At 50.0% G+C, this 14971-nt stretch overlaps 1 protein-coding gene across 1 annotated transcript in view; it reads left to right on the plus strand.

Annotated features, from left to right (window-relative positions):
* LOC147100481 (tyrosine-protein kinase STYK1) overlaps window positions 1–14971 on the plus strand; it is a 100403-nt gene that overhangs the window by 22476 nt on the left and 62956 nt on the right. The window contains exons 4-5 of the mRNA XM_085966776.1: window positions 4304–4369; window positions 8947–9087. Of these exons, the coding sequence (XP_085822902.1) occupies window positions 4330–4369; window positions 8947–9087 (181 nt within the window). The 5' untranslated portion in view covers window positions 4304–4329. The remainder of the gene's footprint in view (window positions 1–4303; window positions 4370–8946; window positions 9088–14971) is intronic.

Below are 14971 nucleotides of genomic sequence, written 5' to 3' on the forward strand. Positions count from 1 at the left end.
CTTGTGCACCAGTCGCTGAAGGTAAGCATGCAGGTGCAGCAGGCGGTTAAGAAGGCAAATGGTATGTTGGCCTTTGTAGCGAGAGGGTTCGAGTACAGGAACAAGGATGTCTTGCTGCAGTTGTACAGGGCATTGGTGAGACCACATCTTGAGTATTGTGTGCAGTTTTGGTCGCCTTATCTGAGGAAGGATGTTCTTGCCATGGAGGGAGTGCAGCGAGGATTCACCAGACTGATACCTGGGATGGCAGGAATGACGTATGAGGAGTGATTGGGTCAATTGGGCTTATACTCACTGGAGTTTAGAAGAATGAGAGGTGATCTCATTGAAACTTATAAAATTCTAACAGGACTAGACAAACTAGATGCAGGAAGGATGTTCCCGATGGCGGGGGAGTCCAGAACCAGGGGTCACAGTCTAAGGATAAGGGGTAAGCCATTTAGGACAGAGATGAGGAATTTCTTCACCCAGAGAGTGGTGAACCTCTGGAATTCTCTACCACAGAAGGCAGTGGAGGCCAATTCATTAAATATATTCAAGAAGGAGTTAGATATATTTCTTAAGGCTAAAGGGATCAAGGGATATGGGGACAAGGTACTGAGTTTGGATGATCAGCCATTATCTCATTGAATGGTGGAGCAGGCTCGATGGGCCGAATGGCCTACTCCTGCTCCTATCTTCTATGTTTCTATGTTTGTAACCACACCTCCCCATTCACCAAGTCGCACATTCTTCACTGTTCCTCTGTCACTGACCATCACAATTGTTTTCTTTTCGACAACCAAAAAATAAAAACCACCAGAAAGTGCACATTCCAATCCAAATTTATGAATTCAATCATTACATAATGCATACAAAAATAAATGAATCACCCTTGTGCATTCCCTTAGTCTCTGTCTTTTGTCTGTCTTTGCCTGTCCTAGTGCTCCTGCGAGGTGCTTCCCCAGTGACTGCAGCATTGATGGTGGCAGGCTACCAACCTTCAACTGAGGAGACTGCAAATGGCCTTGGAGGATGAACTGGAGCAGCTCTGGGCCTAGAGGGTGTGGTTTCAGACTGCACCATCTTGGCCTGGGTGGCAGCAGTCTGGGCTGGCTGGCTGATGGGCAACAGCAAGGGCACTGGCAGAGTGGTGGGGGTGGGAGAATAAATACTGCCATCCTGAGAGAGGACAGCAGGTTTGTGCTACACGGAACTACTGCCTCTCCTGCGGCATCGCCTCAACAATCCTGCTGATCTGTTGAGAACAGATTGGACTGTTGTGATGCGCTGCAAGTCCCTGTGAACACTGGTATCCAGAGCCACGATGGCAGCAGTCTGAGATTCCAATGCAGCACTCAGACCTCTGCTGGAAGCTGTTTGTGCTGTAATGGAAGCTGTGACATCGGCCATCATGGTTGACTCCACAAGTGTGTTGATGGAGGTGACCACCCAATCTAAAGGATGGGTTCCAAGCTCTGCACAGCCCTGTGGTAAGTTGGTGTTGGACTCCTCCATGCTCCTTGACGTTGAAGGCAGACTTTCCAGTGCACCAAGCATTTGGGTGTGTACAACCATCAGCCGCCTTCTGTAGCCTGGCCCATCGAAGTCCTCATCTGACTTTTCTGCAGCAGAACTCGGGTGTGACCTCGCCCTCTGGCAAGTGCCCGGCCCCTGCGCGATCCGATCTTCGCCCCCAGCCCCGGCGCGATCCGGTCGTCGCCCCCGGCCCCGGTGCGATCCGGTCGTCGGCCCCGGCCCCGGCGCGATCCGGTCGTCGGCCCCGGCCCCGGCGCAATCCGGTCATCGGCCCCGGCGCGATCCGGTCGTCGCCCCCCGGCCCCGGCGCGATCCGGTCGTCGCCCCCCGGCCCCGGCGCGATCCGGTCGTCGCTCCCCCGGCCCCGGCGCGATCCGGTCATCGGCCCCGGCGCGATCCGGTCGTCGCCCCCCGGCCCCGGCGCGATCCGGTCGTCGCCCCCCGGCCCCGGCGCGATCCGGTCGTCGCCCCCCGGCGCGATCCAGTCGTCGCTCCCCCGGCCCCGGCGCGATCCGGTCGTCGCCCCCCGGCCCCGGCGCGATCCGGTCGTCTCCCCCCGGCCCCGGCGCAATCCCTCCTGTAACCCAGCCTCTCAAATATGCGAAGTGTCAGTATCTGAGCTAGTGGCTGCGAATGTAAGATCAATTGACGGTGTCTCCTCATCTTCCTCTTCTGACTGGGAAGTTTCCAGTTCTTGGGTGTCTGAAATGATAAATGGTCAAGGGTTGGGTTGTGGTGAGGGGAGAGGAGAAAGTAAGAAGTGCATGCTTATACCATCTGCGACTTGAGTCAGAAGAGATTGAGAGATGAAGGAGGATTAGGTATGCAGAGATCCTCATCATCGATCCCTCCAGCCCTGCCAATAGCCACAGCCTTAGCGATGCCCCTTTCCATGATGACCAGCACTGTCTCCTCCATGGGGGTTAAAATATGCAGGATAGCTTGTCCTCCTCCTGTTTTTTTCCTGAGAAAGAGGGAAGTGCATCAGTGAGTGTCCTGCAATATGTTTGGGTGTTTTTTTTTCCATTTATGGGATGAGGGCGTCGCTGGCAAGGCCAGCGTTTATTGCCCATCCCTAGTTGCTCTCGAGAAAGTGGCGGTGAGCCGACTTCTTGAACCGCCGCAGTCCGTGTGGTGAAAGTACTCCCACAGTGCTGTTAGGGAGGGAGTTCCAGGAGTTTGACGCAGCGACGATGAAGGAACGGCGATATCGTTCTAAATCAGGATGGTGTGTGATTTAGAGGGGAACTTGGAGGTGGTGGTGTTCCCATGCATCTGCTGCCCTGGTCCTTCTAGGTGGTAGAGGTCGCGGGTTTGGGAGGAGCTGCTGAACAAGGTGCAACAGATACCCAGAGAAGATGATTGATTCAGGATCAATTGACACAATTAAACAGCAGCTGGAATTGATATCTGTCGAGAAGATAATCGAGGATTATAGACATTAACAACATCGTTTGAGCTTTCTTTCAGGAGGGTTGAGGAACTTGGTGTTCTCTAAAGTTGATTAGACAGGTGGTGTTGGGGGCGGGGGGGGTGGGTGTGAAGGAGAAAGTCCACGATAGAATAAACATACCAGGACACTGAGTGGGCTGAATGGACTTTTTTGTTCCAGACTTTGTCCTGCTCTTGCTCAGATAGCTTGTGGTGGAAATTATTTATTTTTCCAACGATGTATGTGGCATGTTCCTCTGATGTTGGGCTTGAAGCACATTTTTGTCGGCAGAAGGAGATTTATCCGCACTTAATCCATGGGGTCGATTTCTACCCCACCTGCCCGGTGGAAAGAATGAGTAGATTACTTGCAGGTGAAGGGGCAAAAATAGGAAGCAGTGGGGAAAACTCAAAAAAATCAGGTTGTGAGTGAAGGAATAATTTCAGTCAAAGGCTGAGGGAATAAAGGGCCAAGTGGTACCTCAAGGTGCTGACAGAAATCTATTGAAGCACTTGAGCTTAGTGAGGGAGGGAATGTAAACTATCGTTTGTGGGGGGGGCGGATGGTGGTGAGAGGGTAGGGAAAGGGTGGCTGACCTCTTACGCTGGCAGACTTTTGCCAGCGTTGTGTTGCCGTGGGTGGGGTTGGCAGTACCCCTGCTACCCCTTGCCGTTGATGTGCTCTGCTCTCATTGCTGGATGCCAGCACAGAGTTCCAAATAACTACTCCCCTCTCGACCTAGTTTCGGTTCGAAGCGCTTCCACAGCCCCACCAGAGAACCTGCCGGCTCGTGTTCAGTAATCCATCACTCGGGGATCTTGACTCCTGGGCTTGCCTGACTCTTGGCCTATCGGTGGTGAGCTGGGATTGGTTGGGAATCCCCCCCCCCCCCCCCCCCCCCCACACACACAGGGACAGGGACGGACGGAAGTCAGTCGGTCGGCCCGTTCGTCCTAGGAAGAGCCCGCCCCCTCTGCCCTGCGGTTTACTGGGCGAGATTTGTGGGGGTAGATTTTGAACTTGCCTGGCGTGGAGTATTGGAAATGAAGATAAGTCGGTTTCTGTAACGGGCGGCTGATCCGCAACAGCGGTTTCACGCCCGGGCGGCGAGTTGAAAATCCACCCCGTGGGGCGGAAACCCGGTGGATCAGAGTTCCACCCCAAATAGCCCCCCTCCTGGCTGGGGTTACACCTCAGTTCCTACCCCACCCCCAGCTGATTGAAATTTCTACCCTTGAAGTTTTTTTTCCCATGGAACATATTCTGAGAAATGCACCTGTTTTGAAAATGCTAAATACCTGAGGTTACTGGTTCCATCGTTCTCTTACCTGCTGATACGTTCATGTTTTTCAGACCCTGTCACCGTGAGCTCAGTTCTAATGACCCTCCACTGCAATTTCAGTGTCACAAATCGATGTAGTAAGTCTCTTACCATTGTCGTTTAATTTTAATTCTTTTCAGGAATTTCATGCTCAGTGTGTAACACTCTCGCCTCTGAGTCGGAAGGGTGTGGGTTCGAGTCCCACTCCAGAGACTTGAGCACATAAATCTAGGCTGACACTCCAGTGCAGTGCTGAGGGAGTGCTGCACTGTCGGAGGTGCCGTTTTTCGGATGAGACGTTAAACCAAAGCCCCGTCTGCTCTCTCAGTTGGACGTAAAAGATTTCATTGCACTATTTTGAAGAAGAGCAGTGGGAGTTCTTCCTGGTGTCCTGGCCAATATTTATTCCTCAACGAACATCACTGAAAACAATGGACCTGAATTTGCGGTCGGAGGCTTTCCGAGGGTTGAACTCCGAACCTACCTTCTGCCTCAGGATCCACGGCGACTCACGCTCCTGGGCCTTTGTGTAGAGACCCACGTATCCCAGGGTGCGTGCGGTTTGCGAGCGCCCCTGGGATACGTGGGCCGGCCCAATGAATGACAAGGGAATCCCCATCCAGTCTTATGGAGGTTCCGTATGTACAGACTCCCATAAGTATGAATGGGAATACCCCAAAACATACACGTACATTTAGGACTGAGATGAGGAGGAATTTCTTCACCCAGAGAGTGGTGAACCTGTGAAATTCTCTACCACGCAAGGCAGTTGAGGCCAATTCATTAAATATATTCAAGAAGGAGTTAGATAAATTTCGTAAGGCTGAAAGGATCAAGGGATATGGGGAAACATAAAAACATAGAAGGCAGGAGTAGGCCATTCGGCCCCTCGAGCCTGCTCTGCCATTTAATGAGATCATGGCTGATCATCCAAATTCATCCCTGTCCCTGCTTTCTCCCCATATCTCTTGATTCCTTTACCACTCTCTGGGTGAAGAAATTCCTCCTCATCTCTGTCCTAAATGGCTTACCCCCTTATCCTTCGACTGTGACCCCTGGTTCTGGGCTCCCCCGCCATCAGGAACATCGTTCCTGCATCTAGTCTGTCTAGTCCTGTTAGAATTTTATAAGTTTCAATGAGATCACCTTTCATTCTTCTAAACTCCAGCGAGTATAAGCCCAATCGACCCAATCTCTCCTCATACGTCATTCCTGCCATCCCAATTATCAGTCTGGTGAATCTTCGCTGCACCCCCTCCATGGCAAGAACATCCTTCCTCAGATAAGGCGACCAAAACTGCACACAATACTCAAGGTGTGGTCTCACCAATGCCCTGTACAACTGCAGCAAGACATCCTGGTTCCTGTACTCAAATCCTCTCGCTACGAAGGCCAACATACCATTTGCCTTCTTAACCATCTGCTGCACCTGCACGCTTACCTCCAGCGACTGGTGCACAAGGACACCCAGGTCTCATTGCACTTCCCCTTCTCCCAATCTATTGCTGTTCAGATAATAATCTGCCTTCCTGTTTTTGCCACCAAAGTGGATAACCTCGCATTTATCCATGTTATACTGCATCTGCCCAATCACCCAACCTGTCCAAATCATACTGGAGTTTCTCGGCATCCTCCACACAGCACACACGCCCACCCAGCTTTGTGACATCTGCAAACTTGGGGATATTACATCTAGTCCCCTCGTCTAGATCATTAATATATATTGTGAAATAGCTGGGGACCTAGCACCGATCCCTGCGGTACCCCACTAGTCACTGCCTGCCACTCGGAAAAAGACCTGTTTAATCCAACTCTTTGATTCTTGTCTGGCAACCAGTTCTCTATCCAAGTCAGTACCTTGCCCCCAATCCCATGTGCTTTAACTTTACACGCTTATCGAAAGCCTTCTGAAAGTCCAAATACACCACATCCACTGGTTCTCCCTTATCTATTCTACGAGTTACATCCTCAAAAAATTCCAGTAGATTAGTCGAGCACGATTTACCTTTTGTAAATCCATGTTGACTTTGTCCGATCCTCTCGCTGTTTTCCAAGTGCTCTGCTATTACATCTTTTATAATGGACTCTAGCATTTTCCCCACTACCGATGTCAGGCTTACTGGTCTATAATTCCCCATTTTCTCTCTCCCACCTTTTTTGAATAGTGGGGTTACATTAGCTACCCTCCAATCCATGGGTACTGTTCCAGAGTCTATCGAGTTCTGGAAGATGACCAGCAATGCATCTACTATTTCTAGGGCCACTTCCTTAAGTACCCTAGGATGTAGGTTATCAGGCCCTGGGGATTTATTGGCCTTCAATCCCATCAATTTCCCCAACACCATTTCTCTACAAATATTGATTTTATTCAGTTCCTCCCTCTCATTAGACCCTATGTTCCCCAACATCAGGGACAGGGTACTGAATTTAGATGATCAGCCATGATCTCATTAATTGGCGGAGCAGGCTCGAGGGGCCGAAATGGCCTACTCCTGCTCCTATCTTCTATGTTACCGTCTATGTATAAACTGTCAGCTGGAACACAATCTATTCCATTCATTATCTTATAAACCTCAATCAGATTCCCCCACCCCACAAGTCTGCACTCTAAAGTGTAGAGTCCCAACTCTCTTAGCCTATCTTGGTAACTAAGATGCTTTAACCTGATAATTAGTCTAGTGGCTCCTCCTCTGCACCCTTTCCAAAGCCTCAATATTGCCCACCACGTGAGGATACCAAAACTGGACACAGTATTCCAAGTGTGGCCTGACTAAGGTTTGTACAAGGAAAAACAGTATGCCTCGTTTTGTACTCAATTGTCCTATGGATACCCCCCAACACCCTATTTGCTCTAGCTATCTCTACACAGCATTGCTCATGTACTTTTTAAGGATGTATGCACTAGAATGCCCAAGCCTCTTTCGATCTCCACCATCTTTAATGCCTTTCCCTGAAGGGTGTATGAATGTGGAGCACTTGCCCTGCCCACATGCATAACACTGCACTTATCTAAGTTATACATCATTTTCCAGTCTTGACCCCAATCTCCCAACACATAAAGATCTGCCTGAAGCAGACGAGCATGATCTACAGTTCTAACACTCGTACAGATCTTGGTATCATCTGCAAATTTGCAGATTGTGCCCCCAACACCTACATCCAGATCATTAATAAAAAATAGTAAAGAGCAACGGTCCCAACACTGATCCCTGCGGGACACCACTCGTCTCCAAATAGATCCAAAACCATCTAGAACTACTTTTTCCCTACGTCCTGCCAGCCAGTTTTGAATCCAGCTCAATATATTACCACTAATATCAGAGGCTTTGATTTTATAGAGAAGCCTCTTATGAGCTACCTTATCGAAAGCTTTTTGGAAATCTAAGTAGACATTGTCTACTGGACTTCCCTCATCCACCAACTTTGTAACTTCAAAAAATACAATTAGATTTATAAGACATGACATCATTTTTGTGAAGCCATTTTGGGTGTCCCTAATATGTCTCTCTCTATCCAAGTATTCATATATTACATCCCTAATGATTCCCTGAAGCATCTTCCCTATTACTGATAAACTAATGAGCCTGTAGTTACCCGGGTCCATCTTGTCACCTGCTTTAAAGATGGGGACTACATTAGCCTCCTTCCAGTCTATAGGAACCATTCCAGAGTGCAGTGAGCTATTAAAAATACAGGCTAGGGCCTCACACAGCTCATGTCCCATCTCCCTGAGGACCCTCGGGTGGATATCATCCGGCCTGGCTGCTCTATCTATTTTCAAGTTCTTAATTCTTCCTGAAACAATATGTTCATCTATGTTAATATTACTAGTTTTGTTAGTAACATTATTAAATTCTAATAGTTGAGCATTACTTTCAAGGGTGAAGACCGATGCAAAGTACTCATTTAATATTTCCGCCTAACCCAGTGAGTCCTTTGTAACCTGTCCTTGAACACCCTTCGATAGCCCAATACAGCCTTTGACAGTCCTCTGACTCGTCACATAACTGAAAAAGCTTTTCCTGTTACTTCCACAGTTGTCTATGATCATTTTTTCCATTAGCCTTTTTGCTGATCTAATAGCAGCCTTTGTTTTCTTTAGTTCCTTGTACTCCTCTGTTTAGTTGAATATTAAATGCCTTTAATTTATAGAAACATTTCTGTTTACATTTTATTTGTCGTTGTACATAACCAGTCAGCCACCTTGGCTTTTTCTTACCACATTTCCTTCTTTTGACTTTGGGTGCATATTTGTTTTCCACATTTTTTATTTTGTTCTTAAAAACTTTTCATTTGTATTCTACATCGGTCTCATCACCACCCAGGAGGGTTAGCCAGTTTACCCGTTCCAAATCATCTGCCATTTTGGTGAAGTTTGCTCTTCTGAAATCGGGTAGGAGTTGCAGGTTCTCGGTACCTTTCGTTCTACTAGTCAATTGGAACCGTAGAATGTTGTTGGCCAAATTGTGAAAGTGCCACACTGGTATTGATGGGGCTGAGTGGAGGGCACATTCCTCATTACAGCTAACCATGTTGTACCGAACCATTCCAATTCACAAGCATCAATGTCACAGAAGATTTATTTAACTTATTGTAAGTTTCTGGGGTTGTGTGTTCGAGGTTTTACCGCGAAGAGAGTAACACAACAGACATCTGTCTCTTCCTCTCCTCTCAGATGTGAACGGTATAAACAATGGGGTTATCATCATCCCAGTGATCCTTGGCGTCTCGTCAGTGGTTCTGATCACCATAATCATATGGAAAACTTGTAAAATGAAACAAAAGAGGGAGCGTGCTCCAGTCATACAACTGCAAGGTGGGTGATTCTATTACCTGATAGACTGGCTGATGATGTCATCTTCTCCTCTTAAGTCCTGTGGGTCTATGGGCCAATCTTCAATGTCATGCACCTAAAATAAAATACTACTTCTTCAGGATGGTAGGAGTAATCACAGTTTGGATGTGATCGGAACATAGGAAAGGAATTCTTGAAAGGAAATTGTATGATTTTGGAATCTTGCAATGTGAACATGTGGATCTGCATGTTGACACCTGGGTCAACTGTGTGAATGAGCAAAATGCCACTCCATCCGAATCATAGAATAGTACAGCACAGAAGGAGGTCATTCAGCCCATCGAGTCTGCGCCGGCTCTTTTGAAGTTCCATTCCCCGCTTTTTCCTCATTTCCCTGCAGTTTTTTTCTCCTTCAAGTATTTATCCAATTCCCTTTTGAAGGCTTCTATTGAATCTGTATCCACCGCCCTATCAGGCAGCGCGTTCCAAACCCTAACCATTCATTGCGTTAAAAAAAAAGTTTTCCTCATGTCACTTCTGATTCTTTTACCAGTCACCTGCACCCTCTATATCGACCCTTCAGTCATTGGAAACAGTTTCTCTTTTTATTTACTCTCTAAACCCTTCATGATTTTAAACACCTCTATCAAATCTCCTCTTGACTTTCTCTGTTCCAAGGAGAACAATTCCAGCTTCTCCAGTCTATCCACGTAACTGTGTTCCCTCATCCCTGGAACATTCTAGTAAATCTCTTCTGTATCCTCCAAGTCTTCACATCCTTCCTAAAGTGCGGTGCCCAGAATTGGACCCAATACTCCAGCTGGGGCCGGACTAGTGTTTTATAAAGGTTTAGAATAACTTCCTGGTTTTTGTACTCTCTGCCTCTGTTTATAAAACCCAGGATCCCATGTGCTTTATTAACTGCTTTGTTAACCTGTCCTGCCACCTTCAAAGATTTGTGCACAAACACCCCCAGGTCTCTGTTCTTGCACCCCCTTTAAAATTGTACCATTTAGCCTGTATTATCTCTCCGCATTCTTCCTACCAAAATGCATCACCTCACACTTTTCTGCGTTGAATTTTGTCTGCCATGTGTCCGCCCATTCCACCAGCCTGTCTATGTCCGCAGCCATGACCCCGAGCTGCCAGTCGCTTGCCATTTTAATTCTCTACTCCACTCCCACTCTGACCTCTCTGTCCTTGCCCTCCTACACCATACCAATGAAGCTCGAGGAACAGCACCTCATCTTTCTGTTAGGCACTTTACAGCCTTCTGGACTCAACATTGAATTCAACAATTTCAGACCATAACCTCTGCCCCTATCTTTTCACACGGCAGCTGTTGATGATTCTGCCATTCCCATTTACACCTCCTCTACACTCATCTTTTGTTTCTTTACTTGTCCCATTATCATCTCCTTTCACCTTGCATCTTCTTCCTTTTTGTCATTTAATCTTTCCTGCCTTCCACCTTCCCTTTTGTTCTTTCCTCCCCTCCCCCCTTTTCCTGCCCCTGCACTTCCTTAAAATCTGTTCCATCTCTAACTTGTTCCAGTTCTGACGAAGGGTCATCGACCTGAAACGTTAACCCTGTTTCTCTCTCCACAGTTGTTGCCTGACCTGCTGAGTATTTCCAGCATTTTCTGTTTTTGTTATATATCTTCAGGCCAGCTTTGAGCACAATGTTGTCCTGGGCTGTTGTCAGTACAGTCCTGCTTGGTGTAATTAGGGTTGCTGCCCTACTGATAGCCTTGAGAGGAACTCGCAGCATGTTGACCCAAGAAGTACTTATATTGGTACAGCTGTGACTTTCCCAGAATACTGCTGTGTGGGTGCAGCATAAGGAGATGGGCTACTATCAAATTTGCTAACCTTGTTATGAATTTAAAGCCTTCCTTCCTAAAGAAACTAAACCGCCTAGATTGATGAACCTTTCATCCTAACTATAGAGTTGACCTAGTGCACTGCTACGCCCTGTATTCACTCACACTGAGGCGCAGTTCCATAGGCACTGGCTGCTCTCTGCTACTTCACCCAGGTGCTATGCTTCATGTGTGAGCCTAGCTAGTGACTGGCTGCTGGTTATTTGGTTATGCTGGGAGAAGGGAGGAAAGGGGGAGCATAGCTGAACTCAATCCTATCCTCCCTCAAAGTCCACGTACAGAGATGGTGATCAGGAGGGGACCAAGGCCAATTCCTTTCCGTTCATAGTCTGGGCCGTTGATGCCAATTGCAGAACTTCTTCTGCCTTCTTAGTGGAGATTCAGTTTCAAGGACCTCAAATGGCTTTGCGTGTGGCCTCAAGAAGGTGGCTGATGCGATCAGGTCTAGGATTTGCAAATAAAATTGAGGCGCTATCCTCCTAACTGAATTGCTAAGTGTTCCTCTTGAATGGCTGCAAACATATTGATGCGCCATCAATTACTTGAAAGACTGAGGTTAAGCGAGTAACAACCAGGCTTTTATTAACTAAAGAATGAAGGTCTAGTCTCGAGTGGTCGACCCGTCCAGAATACTAAGGGACTGGGAGGTAGTCACTTATATACCTGGAATAGTGGGAGGAGTCAGCCGAGGCATGTCCAGACCTGTACCTAGTGGAATACACATACACATACACATACAGACAGGTATAACAGTGGTTTACCACATTCACCACTTGTTTAAAAATGAGTCCGGCGGGGTGAAGTGTATTTAAAAGTTCGTGTATTGGAGTCTCTCCGGAGGTCTTGTCTGCCGCTGTGATCGACGTGGCGATGGCAGGGGTGGTGGAGTTTCCGGCGTCGCGTCCCGTGTAGGCTGGGGCACTGGAGTGTAGTCCTCGTGGGTGACGGTCCAAGGCGAGCCGGCTGCTGGGGTTGGATATCGGGTCGTGGGGGGGGGGGGGTAGTGGGTTACAGCGGTCCCCGAGGGTGTCGTGGGGGGGGGGTGGTAATGGGTAGTGGGTTACAGCGGTCCCCGAGGGTGCGAGGTCTCGTATGGAGACTGTGTCCTCCCGCCTGTCCGGGTACGCAATGTAAGCGTACTGGGGGTTGGCGTGGAGGAGGTCGACCCTCTCGACCAGGGGGTCCGTTTTATTGGTCCTCACGTGTCTTCTCAGTAGTACCAGCCCTGGGGACGTCAGCCATGGCGGTAACGCTGTCCCCGATGTGGACTTCCTTGGGAAGACAAACATTTTCTCGTGAGGGGTGGCATTGGTGGCAGTGCAGAGCAGTGACTGAATCGAGTGGAGCGCATCGGGGAGCACCTCCTGTCAGCGGGAGGTCGGAAGGCCCCTAGACTTTAAGGCTAGTAGGGCGGTCTTCCAAACTGTTGCATTCTCTCTTTCCACCTGTCCGTTCCCCCGGGGGTTGTAACTGGTGGTCCTGCTTGTGGCTATACCCCTAGCGAGCAGGTACTGGCGGAGTTCGTCGCTCATAAACGATGAGCCCCGGTCGCTATGGATATAGCTGGGGAAACCGAACAGGGTGAAGAGGCTGTTCAGACGTTTAATGACCGTGGCACTGGTCATGTCCGGGCAGGGGATAGCAAACGGGAAACGGGAGTACTCGTCAATGATGTTGAGGAAGTACACATTGCGGTCGGAGGAGGGGAGAGGCCCTTTAAAATCGACGCTCAGGCGTTCGAAAGGGCGAGTGGCTTTTATCAGGTGGGCTCTGTCTGGTCTATAAAAGTGCGGTTTGCACTCAGCGCAGACTTGGCAGTTCTTGGTCATGGTCCTGACCTCCTCAATGGAGTAAGGCAGGTTGCGGGCCTTGATGAAGTGGAAGAACCTGGTGACCCCCGGGTGGCAGAGGTCATTGTGGAGGGCCCTCAGCCTATCGATCTGCGTGCTGGCGCAGGTGCCACGCGATAGGGCATCCGGGGGTTCATTGAGCTTCCCAGGCCGGTACAAGATCTCGTAGTTGTAGGTGGAAAGTTCGATTCTCCACCTAAAGATCTTGTCATTTTTGATTTTGCCCCTCTGCTTGTTGTTGAACATAAAAGCAACTGAACGCTGGTCAGTGAGCAGGGTAAATCGTTTTCTGGCCAGGTAGTGCCTCCAATGACGCACAGCCTCCACAATAGCCTGGGCCTCCTTCTCGACCGCGGAGTGTCTGGTCTCCGGGCCCTGGAGGGTTCATGAGAAGAATGCCACAGGTCTCCCCGCCTGATTAAGGGTGGCAGCCAGAGCGAAGTCGGACGCATCGCTTTCCACCTGGAAGGGGATGGATTCATCCACTGCGTGCATGGTGGCTTTGGCAATGTCCTCCTTGATACGGTGGAAGGCCGAGCGGGCCTCTGCCATCAGGGGAGAAGAGGTGGATTTGATCAGTGGACGGGCTTTGCCTGCATAGTAGGGGACCCATTGGGCGTAGTAGGAAAAATACCCTAGGCACCTCTTCAGAGCTTTTAGGCAGTGGGAGTTCCATAAGGGGACGCATCCAGCCCGGGTCGGGACCGATGACCCCGTGTTCCACAACACAGCCAAGGATGGCGAGGCGGTCAGTGCGGAATATGCACTTCTCCTTGTTATATGTCAGGTTCAGGAGTTGGGCGGTGCGGAGGAATTTCTTGAGGTTTGCGTCATGGTCCTGCAAGTCATGGCCGCAGATGGTCACATTGTCTAGGTAAGGGAAAGTGGCCTGCAGCGCGTTTTGATCGACCATCCGGTCCATCTCCCTTTGGAAGATGGAGACCCCGTTGGTAACGCCAAAGGGAACCCTAAGGAAGTGATAGAGGCGGCCATTTGCCTCAAAAGCAGTATACTGGCGGTCTTCGGGGCGGATGGGGAGCTGGTGGTACGCTGATTTCAGGTCAATGGTCGAAAAGACGCGGTACTGCGCGATCTGGTTGACCATGTCAGCTATGCGGGGGAGTGGGTAGGCGTCCAGCAGGGTGTAGCGGTTTATTGTTTGGCTGTAGTCGATGACCAGGCGTTGTTTCTCGCCGGTCTTAACGACCACAACCTGGGCTCGCCAGGGGCTGGAGCTGCCCTCAATAATCCCCTCCTTCAGGAGCCGCTCCACTTCGGTTTTGATGAAAACCCTGTCCCCGGCACTGTATCGCCTGCTCTTTGTGGCGATGGGCTTACAGTCGGGGGTGAGGTTAGCAAACAGTGGGGGGGGTGGGACTCTGAGTGTGGAGAGGTTGCATCTGGTGCGCGGCGGGCAATTTGGAGGCTGCTGGCTGCGGACTGTGAGTGGGGGGAGGGGGCCACCGTACGCCATCGTAACGCTTTTGAGGTGGCACTGGAAATCCAACCCCAGTAGAACGGCAGCGCAAAGTTGGGGCAGGACCAGGAGTTTAAAATTATTGAACACAGTCCTGTCTACTACTAGTGTCACCACGCAGTAGCCGCCAATGTCCGCTGACTGGGACTCGGCGGCCATAGAAATCCGCTGGTGCGCAGGCAGGACTGGGAGAGAGCAACACCGCACCGTGTCGGGGTGGATGAAGCTCTCTGTGCTCCCGGAGTCAAAAAGGCAGTTTATTGCATGGCCGTTTACCTTAACGTCCATTTTGGACCGAGCTAGTTGGTGCGGTCTCGTTTGGTCCAGCGTAACAGAGGCCAGCGTAGGGGTCAGTGTGTCGCTGCGGGTATCAGATGTGGGGGGGGGGTTGGCGGCCTGCTGCGTCCCGGCTGGTGTCCAAGATGGCGGCGTCCATGATTCCCATGTGGCTGCTGCTGCGGTGGTTCACACATGGCTGGGGAGGCCCAAGATGGCGGCCCGCACGGCCCACACGCGGCGCTGTTGGGGGCCCAAGATGGCGGCTCGCACGGCCCACACGCGGCACTGCTGGCGTTCGGGGTGGCTTTGGCCTTGCAGACGCTAGCGTAGTGTCCCTTTTTCCTGCAGCCCGAGCAGGTCGCATTCTTCGCTGGGCAGCACGCTCTGGGGTGTTTGGCCTGGCCACAGAAGTAGCA

Source organism: Somniosus microcephalus, chromosome 25, assembly GCF_052327205.1.
Source record: "Somniosus microcephalus isolate GS21.2 chromosome 25, FLI_Smic_1.0, whole genome shotgun sequence".
NCBI lineage: Eukaryota > Metazoa > Chordata > Chondrichthyes > Squaliformes > Somniosidae > Somniosus > Somniosus microcephalus.